At 41.3% G+C, this 19888-nt stretch overlaps 2 protein-coding genes across 2 annotated transcripts; both read right to left on the bottom strand.

The window, feature by feature from the left end:
• Nucleotides 1–545: 545 nt before the first annotated feature.
• spef1 (sperm flagellar 1) lies at nt 546–6252 on the bottom strand (the record flags this gene model as incomplete). Its single annotated transcript, XM_084076110.1, has 7 exons — nt 546–684; nt 1685–1781; nt 2535–2580; nt 3989–4034; nt 4274–4415; nt 5258–5369; nt 6144–6252. 7 exons carry the CDS (start codon nt 6250–6252, stop codon nt 571–573), a joined length of 666 nt encoding a protein of 221 aa, XP_083932236.1. The 3' UTR covers nt 546–570.
• A 1620-nt stretch (nt 6253–7872) lies between these two features.
• Nucleotides 7873–18852, bottom strand: adam8a (ADAM metallopeptidase domain 8a; the record flags this gene model as incomplete). The annotated part of the gene is made up of 23 exons (XM_084076109.1): nt 7873–7917; nt 8968–9018; nt 9192–9248; nt 10287–10595; nt 10959–11151; nt 11285–11399; nt 11988–12072; nt 12164–12250; nt 12350–12530; nt 12650–12731; nt 12846–13041; nt 14596–14685; nt 14780–14957; nt 15442–15584; nt 15678–15759; nt 15957–16126; nt 16500–16568; nt 16738–16815; nt 16946–17144; nt 17646–17722; nt 18478–18556; nt 18675–18748; nt 18793–18852. The coding sequence occupies 23 exons, from the start codon at nt 18850–18852 to the stop codon at nt 7873–7875; spliced, it is 2700 nt and encodes an 899-aa protein (XP_083932235.1).
• Nucleotides 18853–19888: the final 1036 nt, after the last annotated feature.

Here is a 19888-nt window from a genome sequence, read left to right as displayed (position 1 = left end):
GCAGAGTGAGAGAGTTCAACATATTTTTCAGGGAAAACTTCTTTTGTCTTGATATACTGAGGTCCTTTTCATGAAATTGTGTTTATTGCACTTCGAGATTCGTCTCAGAGCCAGTAGGAACAACGTGTGTGTGTGTGTGTGTGTGTGTGTGTGTGTGTGTGTGTGTGTGTGTGTGTGTGTGTGTGTGTGTGTGTGTGTGTGTGTGTGTGTGTGTGTGTGTGTGTGTACACTCGGCATTGTGAGGACAGATGTCCTGGTCCTCACAAGATAAATGGTTGTTATTATTGGTTAAAAAAAAAAGTACAGTTAGGAAGAGGTTCAGGCTATGGTAGGCATTTAGAGGTTAGGTTTAAGGGTTAGTGATGATTTAAAGTATATAGTTGCTCGCCAGTGTCGTGCACCAAGATTGGCTATTTTTGTATACGTATAACTTGTTTTTGTATACGTATGTATACGTATAACTCAGCCTTTAAGGTTAAAAATGGCCAAAACAAAACTGTAAAAATGCCATTCATGGACCCAGTGAAATACAGTAATACCAATGTGTGCGTGCGTGTGTGTGAGTGTGTGTCAGGGCAGTTTAGCTCTGGTCTTGTACGTCTCCAGATGTCGTGTCAGGTCTTCAATGCGCATGTCTTTCAGCTGCACCAGGTGCTCCAACCTGTTCACCTTCATCTGCAGGATCTACACACACACACACACGCACACGCACACGCACACATACACACACACACACACACACACACACACACACACACACACACACACCAAAGATCACGCTGAGATATTTTAAGAGCAAAAGGACATGATAAAAGTAATCTCAGTTGCCTTAAACATGTAGTGTTGTTGTTGGTAGGAATAAACACAGAAGCACCCGGGAGGAAGTGGACTAAGAAAGGGGAGGAGCCAAACCGAGTTCCTGTCTCTACCGAATGGGTTCCCAGATTGTAGTAAAAGTAATCAGAGCTATATACTGTACGATATTACTTGAACCTTTTTTTTTATGATTCAATGTTTATTCATTTTTCAGTTATACACAAAAAGTAGAATGTAAACAAAAGGAGAATGTTAAACACCAGAAGCAGACATACAAATAGACAACAAATGCAACAAAAAAAACACAACCAATAAAATGAGATCATTAGTGAAAAAAGGGCATTCAAGTTGAGATGAAAAACACTTTTTTGATCACATCCTCGGTCATATTGGGCACCTACTGTATTTAATAATATTGTGCAAAAATAATCTTTTATTAATCTTTTAATATTCTTATTCTACTCTTATTCCTATTCTGCAAAAATAGCAGATTTACAAGCTCACAACGGGTCGGTTTCGATAAGAATAGAGCGTTTAAGTGTTTAAAATAAAAGAACTGTGGTCAGGACAAATCCAAACGGTCTGTTCCGCTGAGCGTCCGTTGACTCACTGACTGACCACTGCTGACAGGCTATGACTCACAGATCACACACACACACACACACACACACACACACACACACACACACACACACACACACACACACACACACACACACACACACACACACACACACACACACACACACACACACACACACACACACACACACACACACGCACACACACACAGGTTTGTGTCTGCAGATGTCCTGGCCGTCATCTGTGTATATTTCCTGACCTGAGAGCGAGAGAGTCCATACTGTACCTCCACGGTCTCCTGTAAAGCCATGAGAGCCTGCTCCTTCTCCTGCAGGATCAGACGCACAGCGGGATCCATCTCCAATGTAATCTGTACGGCGGAGCTGTACAGTAAAACCCCAGAAACATTTTATTTTGTAACCACTTTCAACCTGGTGACCCTATTTTTGGGCATGTCATTATTCATAGGCGACTACACTGTATGTGAATATAGCAAATATAGCAGCATCTACATAATGGCATTTATGGCAAAAGTGATTAATACCCACACATCCTCAATTTCGATTCATTTAGGATGAAAAGTAATTGTTTGACTAATACCTGTTTTTTTCTGTTATCGTTTGGTCTTTCCTCTCTCCACCTCCTTGCAGCTGAGGCTGAATTCGGGCCTCAACCCGACGCGGTTCTGGGTTAAGAGTAAGACAAAAGAACACCTTTGCCAATCACAACTCAACTAATGTGGTCAAAATGTTGTTTGTTTTTTATTAGGAGTGTCTGTCCATAGCTTCACTGATCATATTCACATGAGGCAATGGTGTGTGTGTGTGTGTGTGTGGGGGGTAAACTTCACCCGCCCTGAGTATGAAGTAAGAGCAAAATGGCTGCCGTGTGAACATGGTCAACGGTCAATGGCTATAACACCCAACTTAAACCAGGCCGGATTTAGACCCGCAGGTATCTGTGCTATTAGCTTTTATAAACACATAGGGGTCACCGGGGCAGATAGACACACATGATAAGCAGCTAACATAACCAGACACTGTGGAAAGGAGAACTGAGGCTTTGAAGTCTAGCAGTGCTGAGCTCAGTGCCACTGATAAAGACCATCTGGTGATGTTAGGGGTTGATATGTGGACCTGAACTCTGTGTGTGGGTGGTGGTGAGTGTTGAGGGTGTAGACGGCTGAGGACAAAGAGGAAAGAGAGGGCACTAGGTTGAGGTCAGAGGGACAGGAGATGAGGTGTGGGAAACGTCTCTGGTTCCCTCCCTTAAAGGTCCCGTCTACGCATTGTCTGCCTGCCTCCCCTATCTGATGCTGTTAAACATCCAGTGTGTGTGTGTGTGTGTGTGTGTGTGTGTGTGTGTGTGTGTGTGTGTGTGTGTGTGTGTGTGTGTGTGTGTGTGTGTGTGTGTGTGTACCTGTATTTACTGTACTTCTGATGGCCACATTTCCCCTCAAATGTAGTACAATTTAAGAAATAGGCATTGTGAGGACAATTTCCTTGCTCCTCACAAGATAAATGGTTGCTTTAAGGTTGGGGTATAGGCATTTAGGGGTTACGTTTAGCTTTATGGGGTTAGGGGTTTGAATCGATTGAATACTTTATCAGACAGAAATGTAAACAGCACGAGGTACAGTCAGACATTTGAGCTAAAAGGATAACACAAAAAAGTCCTGGGACTTGTTTCCATTGTGGTCCTATGGTAGAGTTCTACCCTTATAGTTAAAATAAGCTCACAACGTGCTGCAGTTAGTTGTGCGTTTAGACTCTAAACTTTAGAGTTAAAAATGGCCCAAAAATTGCCATTCTACATTTGTGATGTCCTCACAAGTGTGTGTGTGTGTGTGTGTGTGTGTGTGTGTGTGTGTGTGTGTGTGTGTGCGTGTGCGTGTGCGTGAAGGGGGGGGGGTGTCAGTGAAATCTCTAGTATGAACCCAAAGTAAACCATGTGTTGCAGACCAAAGCCTCGATCCCAAGCTGTTGGCATCGCGCCAGGCAGAGAAGGCAGGAAACCGCTTGTTCTAAAGACAAAGATTTCATTTCCGAGTGACAGAATTATGTGGGTTATTGGAGCAGCAGCTCTTGTTGCTTTCACAGCAGTCACCACCAGGTCCCCTCTCACTTGAAAACCTCAGAGGCGATGCCATCATGCTGACTTTGTTTGTGTCAGCTGAGAGGAACATGTGGCGCTATAAAAAAGGAAATTCTAATATTACTCTCACCTCCCCTGCTGCGGAAAAAGAAAAACTGCAGACCTTGGGATTGCATGGCTTTGGACAAGTGTTAACGACTCCAAGTGTGTCAGCTAATGCATTCCACACATGACACTAACACCTAGGATATAAGCACCACACAGAGTGTAGTCATGTCCGAGTCATTGTCGAATCAGCAGTCCTATATTAAGCAATCACTCTGATTTCCCTATTTCATTGGTCCTGTTACCCCTGAGGAATGTTTCACCAGTTCTCTATGTCAAGAAGCAAGGTCAGACATGGTCCTGTACAAATCTACCTGCAAACCAAGTATCTGCAAAGACAAATGTAGGCAAGACAATAAAGCAATAGTAACATAATGCTATTTGACTGTACCGGTAGGACGTTTTCCCTCGTTCCTGGTGCTGTAATACTCTAGATCCTGTAATGAAAAGGGATTTTTTTTATGTTTAACCTTCATGTCCCACATATGAGAAAGGACTTGAGCAAGTAATATATGTTTTGCAATTAGATATAGCGTAGAAACTGACACACACACACACACACACACACACACACACACACACACACACACACACACACACACACACACACACACACACACACACACACACACACACACACACACACACACACACACACACACACAGAGAGCAGTACATTGCCTCCAGTGTTGTCCAGCTTCTTGTCTATCTTCTCTCGGAGGTTGCACAGTACTGGCTCTATGGCTCCTGGGGAGCTCAAAACAATCTTCTTCACTGTGTCTTCAGTCACATGAAAGTTAAGCTTGGCGAACACCTTCCTTCACAGAGCACAGTACACAAAGTTGTTTGCAATCAACAAAACATGTTACAGTAAAGTCAGTCCATTCAGCTAGACAGATGCGATGTGTTGTGAGTTTGTAAATGTGCTATTTATTTTCATGATTTTTGAACATTTCGAATTTGAAAATCTAATACCATGCCCAATATAGGGATGCCAGAGTTAAAGTGGTTAAGACAATGGAAAATAATGCTAGAAATAAAATAACACAGATAAAATGTGAGAATTACAGTGCAGTGTAAGCCATTAATCAAAAGCCTCAATAAAATAAAAACATAAAGGTCTTCAGCTTTTAATTAAAAGATTTAAAAGAGAGTTGTAGCACTCCTGCAGTTTTTCTTCAGATATGCGATATGCAGATGTGCAATATCATACTATCATGGGACATAAGCTGTTTACAGTGACAATGCAATCCATAAATCTATAGCTGGCTATATTCCAGGGCTGTGTCCAGGGAGACGATGAGTGGGTGTGTTAAAATCAGTTCTCACAGCCCTGTTGAGGCCCACAACACTACTCAGAGCAGTGGTGCTCAAACTTTGTATGTATTTTATCGAGTCTGACTTTTACTTTTGTATCTGTAGCCTTGGATCACAAGACAAGACAGTCATCTGTCATGTCATTTAATTTAATATGAAAGTCTTGTATCAAGGCTATCTATGCAAATGTCAAAATCAATAAAACACATCTATGATAGTCTTGATCCAAGGCCAATACTGACTATTCGCCTGTCTATTTTACATTCAATATCCAAATGACAATCCCCTGGAAGTTACCAGCCATCATGCTACCAGCAGATTAATAAAGACATATCTATTATACCTGTTGAGAATGCTCCAGTTACTCTGCTTCTGCTGTGTAGAGTTTGCAGAACTGTAGTTGTGCAGCTCAACCAACTTAGGGAAGAAGTGCTTAACAAGTTCTGCCGCCATTACTAGAAACAGGTCAAAAGACATTTTAGGGTCAATTCAACAGTGGTGGAAGAAGTACTCACATTTTTTACTGAAGTAAAAGTATCAATACTACAATGCAGAAATACTCTGTTACAAGTCTGGTTTTCACAATTAAATTGCACAAAAGCATTGGCATTGAAATGTACTTAAGTTACTTAAAGTAAAAGTAGGCTACTCATTATGCACAAATCTTCCATTTCATGTTTTCAAAATGTATAAAATCATTTGAAAATAGCAGATCTACAAGCTTGTAAGTGAGCTTGTAGAGCGGCTATTTTCAAATAGCCAAGTCTATATAGAGCTAAAGTGATTAATGTATGTTTTGTAATAATATTTAAAATCTACAACTAGTAACTAGTAACTAAAGTTGTCCAATAATTGTAGTAGAGTAAACTAGGCCTACTATAGTTGCCTCTGAGATGTAGAAGTAAAAGTATACTGAAAATTGGAAATACTGCAGTAAAGTTAAAAAAAAAAAAAAAAAATGTACTTAAGTAGAGTATTTGAGTAAATATACTTAGTTATTTTACACCACCATGCAATTCAATAGATAGTTGTTGATTGATTGATTAAAATTTTTATTAGGCAAAAGAATGTAAAACAACACAGTTACATTTATAATATTTTTGTCTAAAAGGTCCGACCAAAAAAGTCCTTGCGGACTTGTTTCCGTTGGGGTCCTTGAAAAACGTGACTATAATTATGATTACAAAAATGACGACTGTCAAACAACTGGCCAATAGCCAATAACGTACCCCCATCGCTGAAGTCTCTAGTGATGTGTCTCTTTGGACGGGACAATGATATTTGATCTATCCATGCGTACAAGTCCTGCAATGTCTCTTCACTTAATTCTTGGTCCATTATTCGCAACAGTTTGAACGGCAAGTGCTTGCTAGCTAATAGTATAGCTCGCAAACAGGTTGTTTGCTCCGTTGCTATAGTAACCAACAACTATGGCAACTCATGAAGGGACAAAATACAGGAACATTCGCCCAAATTGTCGCCTGTACTTCGGTGGTTGGGTTCTCAAACTTTTACATTGCGAGGTCTCCCCTTAACTCTGACAGTATACAAATTGAACCAAATGGACCCGTTAGTTACATATTTGTACAATTTAGGTCAATTTAGAACCCCCTATTTAGAACTCTGAGACTCCCTGGACCCCACTTTGAGAACCACCGGCCTAGGTCACTTGACATATTTGCAGGTAATATGAAAAAAGAAAAAAAAGAAAATAAACAGATGATACAATTTATCAAAGATAAAACATTTTGTGGAAATTGTGTTTTATTGCTGCCAGATGATTTTACAGACAATAAACCTCAATAAATAATTCTCAACTTTTCAAGTTAATTGTCAGCGTACAAAATTGAGAAAATTATAATTTGTGGCTTAAATTAAGGCCATTATGGTCATTTCATTTGATATAGATTCTGGTAGGTTATACATCATGAGATTCATTCAATACAATATCTCAAAGATCTACAGTCAACTCATGATATCAACATTCATTGGAAAATAATTGTATGCATAGTAATCACAGTAAGGTCAAGCATAAGTAATTCCCAAATGGTTTGAAGGCAATCCAAAAGCCACAAATCATTTCCTGTAAAGTGCGTGTGTCGATGCCAGATTTTAAAAATAAAAATCTCTTAATCTCTTCTGTACTTTCTTGGAAAGCTGTACCACATAATACAGGAAATATACTGCAACATCAGTTAGTAAAAAATAATCACAGCATAAATTGTCAGTGCAAGTGCTTACTAAGCTAGTTCCCTCATCCCAAGATAAAAGGAGGGATATCTTTCCCTTAAAAGACAAAAAAGTAATAATCTTGGCATTGCCAGTTGTCATTTAAAGAGAAATAATAAATATCTGAAATAAATCTGATCACGACTCACAAAAACTGAGGCTGTTTCATACATGTCCTCCATCAGCAGTGGTGGACAAAGGATATACTTAAGTAAATACTAAATGTATACAAAAGTACAAATTACAAAGGACATTTCTTTTAATATCACTGAATGCTGTATTGAAATGTAGATCATTTCCCTAAAAAACTATCAGAAGTCGCAATGTGCTGTGAGCTCACTGTAGATGTGCTAGTTTCACTATATTTGAAATAGGGCTTAAGTAGTTTATTCATTATATAAGTCTGGGTTCCTAGAGTGGAGTCAAAAGTACAATATTTCTATTTGAAATATAGCAGAGCGAAAGTCATGTGCTTGCAAAAAAACAATAGCCTCAACAAATGTACTTAAGTACTGTACTCAAGTAAATGTACTTAGTTTACTGTCCACCACTGTCCCTCAGTAGTTCTGCTGTTCAGGTCAACACAGACCACCGTCGCCGTAAAGGGCTCATCAACACCCACTGGTTGAATTCCATCAATCCACTTCTAGTGGCAGTAAAACTGTGTCTTCTCCTCTCTTCTAAGAGGTTAGAGCTGGTTGGTTAACTTATGATGCCTTCCTCCTACAGTCATCTGGGCTTGCTGGGGGGCTGCAGGGCGGCCTTCCCTGCAGGCTGGAAAACCACGCACGAGTGAGCACACACACACACACACACACACACACACACACACGCACACACGCACACACGCACGCACACACACACACACACACACACACACACACACACACACACACACACACACACACACCATGGATGAGTCACCCTCCCAATGCAATCCCAATTTCCCCTTTCCAACCTTGCCAGTTCCTGGACATAAGCCCCCCCCCCCCACACACACACCCTCTCACTCTGTATCTCTGTCTTTCTCTCTCTGACTGATACAAACTTTACAATATTATTATTGTAATATTTTGTATCACTAATTTGTTTAGCAGTGGCCAGGAGAGTGTGCAGGCCTGGTGCACAAAATAACCCTTATACTCCTAAACACAGAACCATTCCTTTCTCATTACCGTTGGGACTGCATCCAAAACCACAGTGCTTTTTTCCCCTCCTAAATATCTGAATTCCCTGAATTATGTTAAGAATGTTTAAATGCCAACTGTGAGTCTTATTGAGACCTCTGGTATGTTGCCTACTCTGTATCAAGCAGGGAGTATGTTTAATATCGAGCACATAGGAATCTCATATGAGACATTGCATTACACACGGTTTACATTTACTACAATATGTATTTATATACCGCATCATACATATATACACAAGTAGAAAACTCCAATGGACTGGCTTCTGTCAGACACGCACATCTCAACAAGTCTGAGCCGTTTGCAATACACACCAGTTGAGTTTGTTTCCATGGAGATGATATCCCACAAGGCTTCACTGGAGGCACTGGTGGCTTTGTTTTGATCTGACAAAATATCAATATAAAATCATCAAATATATTTATTGAAAAACATTCTGCGAATAGGTGTTTGTGAGCAGTGTGTGTGTGTGTGTGTGTGTGTGTGTGTGTGTGTGTGTGTGTGTGTGTGTGTGTGCGTGTGCGTGTGCGTGTGCGTGTGTGTGTGCGCGTGTGCGTGCGTGTGCGCATGTGCGTGCGTTCGTTCATTTGTGATTTGTGGCAGTGTAGCAGAGAAAGACAGACATGATTTCTCTTACCAGATTTGTTCCAAGTGGTGGCAGAGGTCTGGATGGAGCTAGTGGCTTGGCCTATAAAACATTATAAATACATTTTAAAATATATTATGTATTAATAATTTTGCAAACTAGTTAATTTATATTTCAAATTTGTAAGCCCATCAACATCACTAACATGATCATTCAAAATGACATGAATTTGTTTCAAATACTGTAGATACAGTATGATGTTATATTTATCTCACCTCAAAAGATGCAACTTTACTTTGGACAGCAGTTGGTTGCTTAGGTGACCTTCCAGTCTGCAGGAACACATGTGTACAAATCATTGAGTTTAGATTAAAAGAGAGACACGTAAGGTTAGGCAAACTTATTTGGGTTTGAATACCCTTTCCCCGACTACAACAGTTTGCCTAGAAAACTGCAAGAGAAAACCATAGCATGTGACACTATGAATGAATGATAATCCACTTTTTAAAGAATATAACATTACAAATAAGAAATTGAGTGAAAGAGTTGAGATTAATACCACCTGAGAAGATGGATTTTAACTCTGTGACCTTAGCATTTCAGTAAGGCCAGTTTTTATATCAATATGGCAAATCCGTATTGCTTTCTATTCTATAACAGATGTGCTAGTCACATTTGTTATTTGATTTAGTTTAACACTTTACTGATCAGCAGGTTCATACAAAGTTTGTCAATGTTTCAAACAAAACAGTAAATAAATGATTACATTTTCCACTCTCGCGTGTACCCTGTCTGTAATAGATATTTTAGATTGCCAAAAAGATTGCCAAATATATGTATTATTGTGTACTTGTTGGCCTTCCATTCAATGTCATTCAATGTCTAGTTAGCAAGCTTTCTCACCAAAGTGTAATTGAATTCTAACTTGACGGCAGCTGTTAATCTTAACAGCTGATTTATGCTTACTCCTACCCTCTGTCAGCATAATCTGTCTATAGTACATATGCCATATATGCAATACTTCTGTAACTATTTTTGTGTCCTTTATCTTTAGCACATATTCTGGTAAGACCATTTAGAATAGCATCTCTGGTAGAGTGGACTATAAGAACGGTCTTAGATTGGTGCTCAGGAGGCTTGTGCCCCGAGGGGCAGCCGGAACAGGCCAGGAGGCCTGTTCCTTATGATCTGTATGCTGTTACTCTGCCTGAATCTTCCTAATAAATGGTCAGCATTTCACCCTGACTGGATATTAATATTTTCCATTATACATCCCATTGCAATATCTCCACATACCCCTACAGGTACACGTACCCCCATTTGAGAAACACTGGGTTAAAGGATACCATGCTACGTGTGTGTTGTCTTACCGGTTCAGTCTTTGATGGCAGAGGTACACCTGGTTGGCTGGGTGGAGGGTGAGGTACACCTGGTCCCTTAACGGGTGGATGAGGAGGTACACCTGGTCCCTTAACGGGTGGAGGGTGAGGAACACCTGGTCCCTTAACGGGTGGAGGGTGAGGTACACATGGTCCCTTAACGGGTGGAGGGTGAGGTACACCTGGTCCCTTAACGGGTGGAGGGTGAGGAACACCTGGTCCCTTAACGGGTGGAGGGTGAGGTACACCTGGTCCCTTAACGGGTGGAGGGTGAGGTACACCTGGTCCTTTACCAGGTCGCTGGTGAGCAATGGAGACAGAGAGGAGTTAAACAGTGTAAAGGCTTATGTCACAAGGATTCGTATCTAAGCACCCTTTAGTCTTAGTGAAATGGATTTACAACTGTATACTCGGACTGCTTTTTTCTGTCTACACCAAACCCCCTCATCAAAAATAGCAGATCTACCAGCTCAAAATGTGTCTCAAGAAACAGAATAGGCATGCTGGCCTGGGGTTCAAGTGGTTAAGAACAAATTCTTATTTTCAGGAAAACAACGGGTATAAATATTAATGCACTGAATGCAACATGATGGAAGGATACAGAATGTGGTCTTTTTACATAATGATGGTGTAATCAGTTATGTTGTCAAAAGGGAATCTCACGTGTGGAGCAGGTCTGCTGGGTACTGTAGTTCTAGATAGTGGCTGTGCAGAAAACAGAGGTCTGCAGACTTGAGTGGTTGAAGACTCCACAAATGTGGGTTGACTGATATGTGAGCTCCCAAGGCGAGGGCTGCCCCGACCACTGCCCGAACGAAATACTGGGTTTGACTGTCCTGTGGATGAGGGGAGATACCTGTTGAGGAACAAACACAGAGGCTCTGGTCAAAGATGGGCTAGGGAAAGAAAACCTATTGTTTTTTGCATGGCCTAGTTGCGAGAGAATGTGATCAACCTGACTGAAGGAAATGAACGTTGTCTGGTTTTACCTCTTTGGACACTGTCTCCTTCTCCTGCAGCATATTACACCTCCAATGACCACGACTAGCAGCAGAAGGAAGGCTACTGCAGATGGTATGCCAGTAACAAGATCAAAATCTGGTCCTGTGTGAGCGCACAAACACACACACACACACACACACACACACACACACATTGATTAAGTATCGGTCATTGCTCGGGGGGGGTGGACATTTCACTGTGTACGTCAACCAGACAGGAAGCAGAACAGTAATATATAACAGACTAACAGGGAAATTCCATTAAATCAGTGTTCAATTGTGCTCATCAGAACAGAGTACAGTTGTTCTAGACCATGAGGACATCTCCCTCCAGCTTTAACTCTTGATTAACTCCTCAGAGCACAGGGGAACAGATACACACTGGGGTTTGTAAATATGCGATAAATAGTGCATGCATATACACGCACGCACGCACGCACGCACGCACGCACGCACGCACGCACGCACGCACACAGGCAGACAGAAACAGGCAGACAGAAACACATACGGTACATGTGTGAATATACACACATAAACAGTCTATACACACACACACACACACACACACACACACACACACACACACACACACACACACACACACACACACACACACACACACACACACACACACACACACACACACACACACACACACACACACACACACACACACACACACAAGCAGTACCTGTGGGCATCTCTGAGAGCTCCATGTCACAGAAAGGCGGAGCCCAGCCAGGGTTACAGTGGCACTGCCTCTCATGGTTACAGACCTGTCAGAGACAAGTTACAAGTTACTCTCTGAAATAATAGTTGAATGAATGAATGGATTAATGATATTTGGGTTAGACATGTCTAACTCACCCCCTTGTTGTTGCATTTAACAGAGCAGTCATCTTTTCCGTAAGTCTTGATGTTGTTCGTGTGTTCACATCGTTGATTGTAACAAACCTGAGAGACCCATTGAGTATGACAGAATTCATACACAAATATGAACTAATACAGTTAAAGATGCTTGGGTGTTATCAGTAACATTGGTGGTTTTCATACCATATTATGGCCACACTTGGTGCCAGTCGGGACCATTCCCAGATCCGATGGGTAGCTGTCTTTAGGGTCCATGGTGGCCTCATTGCATGTCACACCATTTGACAGCGTGACAAAGGACTTCCTGGATGTGACAGGGAACTCCCAGCCGCCCGAGCAAAACAGTTTCCCACACTTCAGATCCCTGCCACCAAAGAAAACCACACAGGATAGCGTCCCCAATGAACAATACACACCACACACTAGAATACTTTGCTATTGACTGGCTTTGAGGTGCACTAGAAGTTGGGAATGATAACTTACCGGTCTGAACACCTCTGTCCAAACAGCGTCTTTATGCATTTCTGTTCCTTGTTGAAGCAGGCATCTGCAGCCACCTCAGCATCTGAACCAGAGTCAGTCAGAGGTTTTTATTTATCAGAATCAAACTGATGAGCTAGAAACAACCAGATTTGTGGATTATGTCCTACAACATTGCTGTGTGATATTGTTGTTTTACCTGGGCCCCAGAGTCTTTTGCAGTGTTGTTTATGTGAAGGACACTGTCCATTATAGCAGTATCCACGTCCATAGTTGCAGGGCAGGCCATTCTGCGTATAGACGTCAGTGGGGCAGAAGGCAGAGAAACCTGTGCAGGATTCTGTCAGGTCGCAGTCCCCTGACCTTGGTCTACAAATGGTGCCTGTTGGCTTTAACTGAAAAGTAAAGAAAGGAAGTTTTAAACAAAACCATCCAAGTCAATCTACTCTAATCAACACAGTTTCCACGTAGATCCAGAAAAGATTAATCTCTCACCACTTAAAAAGGAAATATTTAATATTAAATGTAAAAAAGAACATTCATTATAAGTCACTTCATAAAAAGAAGAAGTTAGGTAATGGCAAGTACTTAATCCGTGTCAGAGAACACGGATGATCATGATGCAACCTCAGAACTCATTCATTTCCTGAGTTTCCTGAAATGATAATTCTACTGGTGGAAGTGATACTTAGAATCATGACTCATGTGATGTGACGTCACACATTCATTTAAGTGTTATTTCGTAAGAGGCAGAGTTGTCATTTCTGATCAAACTAGAGGAAATGGGCCTGGGCCGTAGCGTGACGGTCCAGGCACCCTAGGCTGCAATGCCAGCCTGACAGCGTGTCGCGAGTTCGACTCCTGTTCCTGATGACCTTTGCTGCGTGTCACCCCCCCATCTCTCTCCCCATTTCCTGTCAGCATACTTTCCCTATCCCTCTCTAAAATAAAGGCAAACTAGAGGAAACGGTGATGTAGGCTAATGAATTTATGGTAGGGTTTATAAAACCATAATATTTGCAAATGCATTCTCTTTTCTCAATATGACATAAATAGTAACTCTAAACCTGGTAGGAGGTAATACCACTAGGATATCCTGAGATAAAGACTGAATAACCCGTCAAAAAGCTTATCAATGGAACAATGCAAGTTCAAACTCGTGTTATGAGTTGTCATCCATGTCCTCAATACAGACTTCACACTTCTCAAATCCACCCACAATTTCTCAGAAATACTGAGAATCTGCTGCTGTGCATTGTTACATCATATTCTGAAGACGTTCGAGTTGAGCATGCCAGTTCCTGTGTATGTTGCTAAATCCAGACTTACTGTATCAAATGGAAATAAAATGACATAGCTCCTTTGTATTGAATGAGAGTAGGGCGGAGAGCAACTGTGGTTCAGCAAGAGAGATATAAATGACAGAAAGGCATGAAAAAGGGCACTTTCTCCTATGAAGATAATCCGTAAGGTACTCCTTTGTGTGCGTGTGCCTGATAGATGCAGAACATTCCACGTGGAACTTGCATACTGTATACAGCACTGAACATAGGCCCCAGCAGAATATACACTTGTGACCTACAGTCATACTGTATATGCACAAGACATGCCCCCCCCCACACACACACACACACACACACACACACACACACACACACACACACACACACACACACACACACACACACACACACACACACACACACACACACACACACACACACATACATACATACACGCACGTGAGTCAAATCTGCTGCATGAGATGGAGAACATATGCATAAAATAACTGAATTTTAGATTAAATGCAAACATTTGGAACCCCAAATTACACCCCTGCTACAGTAAGAGGTAATTCCTCTTTACTGATTGGCCATCTATATTGACTAGGTTGGCTGTATATGTGTGTATGTGTGCACCCATGTACTGTACATGTTTGTGAGTGTTACCTGGCAGTTGTGACAACATTCTCCCTCTGCACACTGGGCTCCTTCTTTGAGTTTGCAAGTAGTGGCATTACAACATGGATTATTGCATTCCTGAGAAAGAGAGAAAAAGGTTAAATGTATATACGGTAAGTGTGATTGTGCATGCCTGTCTCTGTGTTTTATTCTACTGATCTTAACATCAAACCTGTAAAGTGCCACAGTCACATTCCTCTCCAGGCTCCAGGTATGCATTTCCACACACTGCTCCTCCATAGATTCGACTTGTAGAGGGAGTATCCAACAAACAGGAAGGGTTCACCTGATCCAGGAATCTGCTGAGCTGCTGCTGACTGCAGCTACTGAACGTATGGGGATACATGATCCTAGACAGAGACAGAGGGATGTTAGCTTCACTGTGGATTTGAACGCAGTACAGTGATTCGTAGAATTTTAGCCTTTACACCAATTCCGAATCCCCTATGTATTCTTGTCCCTTTGTCACTGCTAGTCCTGCAGTTGGTCCTAGGGAGAGCACAGACAACCATACGTGTGACATCAAGGCTGTTTCTTTTTACCTGACAGTGTGGCGTTTCACCAAGAGGACATAACGTATGCGGAGGAACACGCTTTGCTACCTAGTTCCACATCCCACTGAACGGCGCTCTGGCCAACCTGAGTCATTAGTGCAGAGACAGAGATTGGCTTCCCCATCCGGCTTCCCTCCCGCGAACACGGACAATCGTGTTCATATGGGCGCCCGGTCAAGCCAGAGGCACAGTGGAAAATTCGAGCCACTAGTCTCCACGAACTTGGACAGGAACGTTACTCCTGCACCACCTGGGGATTCAAGTTAAAAGTTGAGCTTACCCAACACTCTCAGCCATGATGCAGCCTTTGGCTGACGTTGAGGAGCCACAGGTACAGTGTTCTGTGTCATGGGACAAGCCTAGGTTGTGACCCATCTCGTGCGCGATGGTCGATGCAACTCCTATCGGGTCTGAGCTACGGTCCTGGGTACATAGAGAAGTAAAATGGAATATGTTTTTCTCCTAGACGTCCAGTGAATTACACATTGTTACACAGGAAACATAAAGCATGCTCACCTCATTGACGGCTCCAGAGTTGGCGGTGCACATGGCGTTAGTGTTGGCCAAGCCGACTGTTGAACCTTCAAAATCCACGCCTCTGAACCAAGGGGAATGAATTCAACACATGTTGTAACAGCTACACAAATACATCTTGAACCAGTGCTTATACACAGTCAAATCCTCAAAGTAATTTGTAACACTGAGAGAGTACAAATGTAACCAACTTAAAGGTCCATTTGGTTACATTGGTACACTCTCAGAGTTAAATTAACACTCAGTGTAGCTGTCTCTTACGTGACAAACTGTGCATTGTCATGCTTGGTCCGTGGAAGCAAGCTCTTCTGTCGCCACTCGAGGAAGCGCACGAGGGAGACCTCAGGATCAGTGCTGACCTCTATCTGATCTCGATAGGACCACATCTCCAAGCCGACCAACATCACACGAACACCCACAGGCCGATACAACTGAAATCATGGGTAACAGAAGCTGTTAATGCATGCTAAGCTCACAGTGATAATAAAGTCTCATTCACTTTATTTTATGGTCATGATCAATGTTGGTGAACATGTGCAACATACTAGGGACCAATATGCCAAAGATCTAATCTAGGGGACACCACTGAAAAGACGCAGATTTTAAATGTGCTTCTGTTAGTTATGAGTAATAAAATGTGACCATTAGTCTTGCTCATGTTCATCATTCAAGACAGATCTGCAGGTTAATCAGCATATTTGTTTTCCATTTCTCAGCGAAACCTTCGCAACTCACAGAAGCAGGATTGAATCATTCACAATTCTAATTTCGAATGAGCTATTCAGAGATTCAACAGCAAGATACCTTGTCCACATGGTTGGCTACTTCAAGCATTCTGGCCTCTACTGACTTCCTGCTGTCAAACTTCTTATACTGCAAATAAAGAATAGATTTTGATCAGTAAAAGCATTTACAATTGAGAAATGTTAAAAAGCTAATAGTAGTGAGTGACATAGTATTGACATTATAATAGTCATACTGGGTTTCATATTACTGTAGATGACAGTGATAGTTTATTCATTAGTTGTTCATTATCTCATACCTCTGTGTTGTCAACCACCAGAACCATCTCCACTATCCGTGGTTTTCCAGTTTGGGTTTTGGTCTGGGCTCTGCTTTTCTGAATATTGAAGAAGTTAGATTATAAATATAAATATTGTGTGTTTGTCTTTGTGCGTGCATTCGTGCACGTGCTCGTGCACACGTGCGTGCGTGCGTGCGTGCGTGCATGTGTGTGTGTGTGTGTTTACCAGGCCACTGAGTTGGAACAGTCCAGAGGGGCTGGATACATGATCATAGAAGGTGGTTGTGTCTCCATTAGAACAGGAGCTTCTCTTCCTCCTTAGGTGCTTATAGTTGTAAACAGCATGAAAACCAGTCTGATGTCCTGGTTCAGTGCTGGTAAGAGGTTCAATGAGGTACACCTGGTCCTGAAGCTGTACAAACCCCCTATGGGAGGGAAAAGAGGATACATTTTTCATAAAATATCTCCCCTTGATAAAATATAACATGATCATGCAGTTCTCAAACAAATAATAAAAAAACAACAACAAACAAAAACAGTTATTTTTACGATACAGTATGATCATGACACAGTTTCTTTTTTTTGCTTGTGTGCACAGTTGCTGACTGCTGAGTAGACTAGACTAGAGGATCAGCGATAAATGTACTTTACAGCAACACAACACAGGTTAGGCAGATCAGCCTGGACTTGTAACATATGGATTTAATTTGGGTTACAGGTAATGGACTGCCAGGGCTAGCTCCTCTGTTTAGCCAGTACATATTTGGACTGGAAACACTGGTGGATTTAACACTTCTAGTGATTCCTCCTCAATTTCAGACACAATTCCCATTACATGTTGTGGATTTAATTTCACTGTGCATGCAGTTTAGTGACATAATACTCCCATAGTAATTAGCAATCAATGTAGATTCTGCTCCCCTTACTTTACTCCTGAGCACAGTCCTATACTGGCTGAAGACTCTTCCACTTCCAGAATGTGTCCATGGTAGAAGCAGTGACCCTGAAACAACATGAATCATTAACCACTTGAACCGTATATACTTCATTGACCGGAGACCCCCTGGGCTCTATGGACCCTCATTTTCTCCATCTATACCAAATCTCTTAGCCGATCTACAAGCTCACAATGGCGTCGCTCGGTCTTGATAGATAGAGGATATTACATTTGTATTTTGAAAATACTTCAGCTATCTCAATGGAATTTCACCCTACATTTACACAACCAAAGTTGCTCCTATTTGAACAGCTCAGATGATGTGATATTAAGCTGAGGATGAGACCACGCCAGTGGCACGAGGCCCTGCCTAATACAGTCATAGAAAAACAAGCGTGGCTAACCGATGAAACCCAAAGGGTAGATGGCACAGGATCTGTGAATGGAGTATTTTCTTTACACTGCCAAGCCCATGAGCTGCCCTTTAGGTTTCAGGGTCTGAATTCTATGGAGCACTAAAATACTTTCTAATCAGCCGGTTGAACCTTGAAACAGCCTGAACAGTGACCTTTTCTCCTTTCTTTTTAATACATTTCTTGCCCATTGCTTTGTTTTTGATTAAGGCGGTGAACACATGACTGTTATTTGTCATAATATTATTTCTTAGGTTAGATTAGGAAAATATAGTGTGTTAAAAACAAATACAGTATTGTTGTGAGGCACATTATGCAGTATTCATGTCATTCTCAATACAGTGGTCAATAGTATGTTAACTGTTAAAAATTTGTTAAAATGACTCAATGTAAAGAATACTACAGTACCTTATTATAGGAAGTATTTGTGACTTCGGTGCCATCCTCTGAATAATGTGTCACAGAATAGCTTCCCCCAACAAGATTCCTGAAATGGTAAAATGTGATCAGGACAGTGTACTGTACATGCAGAATAGACCATGTTGAGGTGGTCTTTTGCCAATTCAGTCAGTTCTGGTTTCCTGTGACGTTAAAAGTCATCTCACCTGTTCTTTTCCAGGTAAAGAGTGTAGTTTTGTCCTGCTATTGTCAGAGAGTACCGGATTATGTCAGGGTATGTCTACACACACACAGACACACACACACATGCACGCACACGCACACGCACGCACAGGCACACAGGCACAGAGAAAAGCAGCAGGAGAGAAACAAATGTGACTTCATCTGTTTAGAAAAATGTGGTAATGAAAACAACAAATAATGAGCAATGCGGTAATGAAATGTCTCAAGTAAAAAAGAGAAAGAAAAACATTTATTTTACCTGGTGTGAAGAATCTTCAGTTATATTCCCATGTTTCTGAGGTGTTACAATTTCATATTCCAGCACATGAGGTAGTTTCTTCAGACTGCTCACAGTTACTCCTTGAAGTTATGATATTTCATGTGAAAGAAAGAAAGAAAGAAAGAAAGAAAGAAAAATAAATAAACAAATAAATAAATAACTACAAAGAAAATAGAAAGGAGAAAAAAAAGAAAACTATACTCACCCCAAGAGGCAATATAGAGACAAATAAAATAGCCAGAATAAAACATGCTGCTGTGATCTGTAACGGTCCGCGACCTCATTGTGAATGAATGCCGTCTCTTGCTGTCTCAGTGAAATACCAAGGACCCAGAGCACTCCTCCCTCTCACTGAGTAATATCCTGCACATTAACATATTGGACTGAGTCATAATGGACTGTGTCAATGAGAAGTCAGAATTTGAAGAAAAAGCGATTTTCTAAGTAATGCTGACTGTAAGCCAAAAGTAAATGCTAATATTTCTTTGATTACTTCTAGTATATAAGTTATTTATTGTATTAATGTATTTTCTGAGATGAGCATTATATCATGTGGTAGGGTTTTATAGCCTACAGTACAGTGTCTATAAAATACAGTTTATAACAACACTTTCAATAATTATAATCAATTTATTTGTGTCTCTTTCAAACTTGTCTGAGTTAATGAATCATCACTTGTTTTAGATGGCATTTAAAGTTTGAAACACTCTTAAGAAGTGTTTCTACTTTCTACACCATCTTTGGTAAACTCAATTGGCCTTTGTCGTCATCTGCTGGTCAAATGATAGAAGCGCAGAGCTCAAAGCCTTGAAGCTCGAAACACAATACTAGTCCAATACTGTGCAGTGTGCACAGTCAAACTATATGCAGACCTTTGGGTTATGTGCTCAGTATGCATGGTTTAAGTTTTGGAGAGTG

This window comes from Gymnoscopelus microlampas (genome assembly GCF_963454915.1).
Source record: "Gymnoscopelus microlampas genome assembly, chromosome: 13".
In the NCBI taxonomy this organism is placed as follows: Eukaryota; Metazoa; Chordata; class Actinopteri; order Myctophiformes; family Myctophidae; genus Gymnoscopelus; species Gymnoscopelus microlampas.
Note: the sequence above shows the minus strand (reverse complement) of the source record. Positions and strands in the feature narration are given on the sequence as shown.